This window comes from Gasterosteus aculeatus, chromosome 4, assembly GCF_964276395.1.
Source record: "Gasterosteus aculeatus chromosome 4, fGasAcu3.hap1.1, whole genome shotgun sequence".
NCBI classification, from domain to species: domain Eukaryota; kingdom Metazoa; phylum Chordata; class Actinopteri; order Perciformes; family Gasterosteidae; genus Gasterosteus; species Gasterosteus aculeatus.
Window position 1 is genome coordinate 35,418,028 of NC_135691.1, and position 5,000 is coordinate 35,423,027.

The 5,000-nt window shown below is 45.0% G+C and overlaps 1 protein-coding gene across 22 annotated transcripts in view; it reads right to left on the reverse strand.

The window, feature by feature from the left end:
* Nucleotides 1-5,000, reverse strand: part of shank3b (SH3 and multiple ankyrin repeat domains 3b) — a 24,716-nt gene that overhangs the window by 19,122 nt on the left and 594 nt on the right. For 16 of the 22 annotated variants that reach the window (XM_078100809.1, XM_078100802.1, XM_078100804.1 and 13 more), the window contains one exon: nucleotides 4,986-5,000. This exon is cut by the window's right edge. The exons of the other annotated variants lie outside the window; for them this stretch is intronic. In XM_078100809.1, coding sequence (XP_077956935.1) covers nucleotides 4,986-4,996 — 11 coding nt within the window. In that variant the 5' untranslated portion in view covers nucleotides 4,997-5,000. The remainder of the gene's footprint in view (nucleotides 1-4,985) is intronic. 22 annotated transcript variants of the gene reach the window in all.

A 5,000-nucleotide genomic window follows, 5' to 3' on the forward strand; every position in this document is an offset into this window, starting at 1 on the left:
CTGGTCACTACAGAGAAGTAGAGTCATTTCCTCATAGACGTCTATGGGAGCAGAGGAGTCGCCCCCTGCTGGTCACTACAGAGAAGTAGAGTCATTTCCTCATAGACGTCTATGGGAGCAGAGGAGTCGCCCCCTGCTGGTCACTACAGAGGACGCAGTTAGAAAAACTGACTTCTTTAGTGTTTATCTGCAGTTGGCAAAACAGCTTTGAGGTAAATTGAGGATGGAGAGCGTTTGTAACTCGACTTTCACAAATATCTGAGGATATTAAACGTATTTGAGAATTCATAAGTGCATATTTGAGTAAATATTTTGTCAAATCACGGGATATTCAACATTTGTTTCTAAATACCACATGTAATACTTGACTTGTTTCTTAACAGAGGTAAAAAAGGTAATCAAGTAGTGAATTGATGTGGGATACGAGATATTTAAAAACCCTCCGTGTCTTTCTCAAGATGTTGTTATATTCATTTTTTTATATTAAAGGGGGGCGTGGAAGTCACACACAAACCTCGCCTCCTGCTCTCTTTTTCTAATCAACCCAACAATCAATACGTATTTAATCATCCTCCGTATCAATCAGCATTGGGCGCTGATTGCCGCTCGCCTGCAGAGCTTAATGGCTTCCATCCTTACAGCTGAAGATGAAGGAGACGGAGAGCGAGGAGGGGGCCGAGTTGTCAGTTGTCATAGAAACTGGAATAGCAGGGAATCCTGTGCTAACCTCGCAGTGTCACTCCGCTTGTGTGTGTGTGTTAAAAAAAGCCCCCTGATCTACATACTCGCTGTTGCTATGGCAACGCAGTTGAACAATTTTCGCAGTTCACTCGTTTGAAACTATCGTCCTACCTACTGACTCCGTCTCTCTCTGTGTCCCTTTTTCCATCACCAGGGATCCTGTGCTTTAAAAAAGACTGGAAACCGATATCGGATCAATGTTGCATCAATTCCAGACCGCTGTTGGTCATCCGTCATCACAGATCAACAACAGGTCGGCAGCTCAAACACATAGAATTAGCTTAATAACTTAACTCCGCCCCCTTTTTTTGTTGCTTTTTGTCTATTTTACTACATAAAACCGACAAACGCAATAAAAGTCAAATGAAATGTTTTGTGTGCTGCACGACTACATACATTAACATACATGAAACATGTATGCACTGGTAAATATGTAAACACGGGAAGCAGAGCCTGTGACTTCTTCTTATCGTGTCAGAGACGCCGTCTCGTTTTGAATCACGGGTCGCTGCGTGAACACGTTTAAAGCTGATTTTCACAGCAGGAGTCGAATCGTGTGAAACCGGCCAAACGCACACGAAGAGAACGAGAGCGACGAGCTTCCTGCTTCACATTCACTCCGTCAAACGCCGCTAAAAGACTTCTCCAACGTGAGAGGGCCGCGTCCAAAGAGACGTTCAGGGTCACAGCGGGCGGCTGCTGTTCCAGCTGGAGGTCACGGACGCTCGACCTTTGAATGTCTACTTTTATTCTCGCTTCTCAGCCATGCTAGTTATTATAAATAATTCGTTAAATGTTCAGTCTACAGTGTGTGGAGGCCTAAATATTTCAGAACAAACTAAAAATACACCTCACAAGATTATTCGCAGGAAAGAAGACAAAATATTCTGCTTTTCAAAATGACTTCATTATGTCTAATCTATGGCGGTTTGAGGTGGAAGAGACTCTTCAGGCTTCCAAAACATCTTTAAATAAAACTAAATGAAATCACTTACACCTTGAGTGGAAGAATTAAGCCTTAATTGCCCACTGGGGGAATTTGCTTTGCATAAAGAGCATAAAGAATATCACAAAAACATCAACAACTGTATGTGAGAGCACAGAATGAAACAGGAAATATGAGCATCATGAAAATCAATAATAGATGAAGTGAAGGTTCAAGCCTTCCCGACGGGTCTCGGTGCTGCACGTGAACTTCGGACCGCCATCGAGTCTCTTCTAAGGCATCACATGTACTCCATTCTAAAAGAACCGGAGTCATATTTCCGCTGATATTTCCCAACAGACGGACAATGATTTGTCAGTTCTCAGAGCGTTGATGAGCTCTCTGTTTTGACAGAAGAATAAACAACAAGTACAAACAGCAGATTATCACCAAGCCGAAACAACGCCGTCCCAATGACTCATCGCATCCGACAATGACTTTGTTTTCTCCCCTTCAGATCATCAATCCAATCCATTAATCCGATCCATCGATCAGATCCATCAATCAGATCCATCGATCAGATCCATCGATCAGATCCATCAATCAGATCCATCGATCAGATCCATCAATCAGATCCATCGATCAGATCCATCGATCAGATCCATCAATCAGATCCATCAATCAGATCCATCAATCAGATCCATCAATCAGATCCATCAATCAGATCCATCGATCAGATCCATCAATCAGATCCATCGATCAGATCCATCGATCAGATCCATCAATCAGATCCATCAATCAGATCCATCGATCAGATCCATCAATCAGATCCATCAATCAGATGCATCAATCACATCCACCAGTTCCTTTCATCTTCATCCGCTTCCAGGTTTCAAACTCTCGCTAAAGGAGAAACCACGCGATGGGAAACGTCTAGTTTATTGTTTTGTTCTCGTGCTTCAACAAAAGCGCATTAATGGATCCGGATCAAAGACAGCTGATCAGATCGGAATCTGTGACTCGCTCATCTCCTTCTTCATGCTGTGAACTGTAAGTTAACATCATGCAGTTTAAGAAGATAGACGTCTATGAGGAAATGACTCTACTTCTCTGTAGTGACCAGCAGGGGGCGACTCCTCTGCTCCCATAGACGTCTATGAGGAAATGACTCTACTTCTCTGTAGTGACCAGCAGGGGGCGACTCCTCTGCTCCCATAGACGTCTATGAGGAAATGACTCTACTTCTCTGTAGTGACCAGCAGGGGGTGACTCCTCTGCTCCCATAGACGTCTATGAGGAAATGACTCTACTTCTCTGTAGTGACCAGCAGGCGGCGACTCCTCTGCTCCCATAGACGTCTATGAGGAAATGACTCTACTTCTCTGTAGTGACCAGCAGGGGGTGACTCCTCTGCTCCCATAGACGTCTATGAGGAAATGACTCTACTTCTCTCTGGATTTATTCCCTCAGTAAACATTATAAACTTCTTCTTCAACACAGCATGATGTTCATTTAGTGAATGATGGTCCATGTAGAGTCAAACAGACCATAAAGCTTTAGGGCGTGGCTACACATGATTGACACCTGAATTCTCCAGAAAGGAGTGAAACAGCACAGGTTTTTTTCAAGCTCAAATGTTTGAATGAACCGACGAGGAGACGTTAATGAATCAGATGTGATGAATCTCATCCCCAGAAAATCAATGACAGATTTAGTCAGTTTCTAACATTAATTAATGTTAATGTCTTTTCAGGAGGCGTAAAATCCTCACGACCTCCAGCACCGACTTGTCAAACAGACGGGGGACGCTTTAGGGCGGGACTCCACGCTGATTGACAGGTCTCTAACCATGAACGCGGCCTTTCACATCACTGACCTGCTAACTAGAGTTTACCATGAAGAAATCCATCCTCATCCTCATCCCCATCATCATCATCCACATTCCCATCATCATCATCAGCCTCATCCCCAACATCATCATCATCCTCATCCCCATCATCATCATCCTCATGCCCATCATCATCATCCTCATCCCCATCATCATCATCATCATCATTATCCTCAGCCTCATCCCCATCATCATCCTCATCCCCATCATCATCCTCATCCTCAGCCTCATCCCCATCATCATCCTCATCCTCATCCCCATCACCATCATCATCCTCATCCTCATCCCCATCATCATCCTCATCCTCATCCCCATCATCATCCCCATCATCCTCATCACCATCATCATCCTCATCCCCATCACCATCATCATCCTCATCCTCATCCCCATCATCATCCTCATCACCATCATCATCCTCATCACCATCATCACCATAATCATCATCATCATCATCATCATAATCATCATCATTATCATCATCATCCTCTCACAGCCGGAAAGTCAATCAACCAAAAAATAATAAACGTGACCTTCTTCAAAACACCAAAACATCTTTGCTCCGTTTATTCTTTTCTTAAGAACAACGTGTGTTTTGAGTCGAGGAGGTAAAGACGGAGCCCTCGCTCCCCTTCATTGTGATTGGGTCCATCCCTTGTTCCCTTCCCTCCTTTCACCTCGACGTTCCCCTCTTCCTTTTGCCTTCGGCCTTCTATGGCGACGCCACTTTCACGCCTCAGCGAGCAGAACGCGGCCGTCCAGCGCGTCCGTCCCGTGAGAGGGGGCGGCTCCTCCAGGTGGAGCTCCGCTGGTTTTCTCCTCCATTGTTCTCCGCAGAGAGCTTTGTTACGTAACGTCTCCTCGGGTCCGTCCTCCTGACCCCCCCCCCCCCCGGTCCAGGATGTTTTTCCGATCTGCTACAATGTGGAGCCCGAGAGGTGGGAAGCTTTTCCTCCTAGGCGTCCTCCTGAAATAACTGTCTTCAGCGTTTCCTCCCACACGGCCTGAAGGAAGCCGCCTCCATCAGGAGATAAGACCTGCTTCTGGCTGGAGGTCAAGCGTTTACTCGCGTCGGGTCGGTCTTGATATTGTGAAGCAAAGCTTTGATTTGAATTAAGCAGGAGGTGCTGACGGGCTTCCCTTCTTCTTTAGATCAAAGAGGTCAAGGTTCACGTGCTGAAGGTCATTTCCACTTTAAAGACCTAGACGTGAGAATGTCTTTGGAAGCCTTCACGTGGAGATGAAGGAAGCAGCGAATCTTGTACCACCGTGTACAGATGTTGGTATTTGGTAAATTGGACCAAAATGATTCTTTGTGCAGAATAGAAATGATTGAGAATCTTAAACACAATTTTATCTTGGTGTCCACATTTTGGACGTGAGGAGATCTCCCACAATGCAAAGCGTCACAGATCAGCTTCACTTATATTTTACCTGAGTTTCATCTGA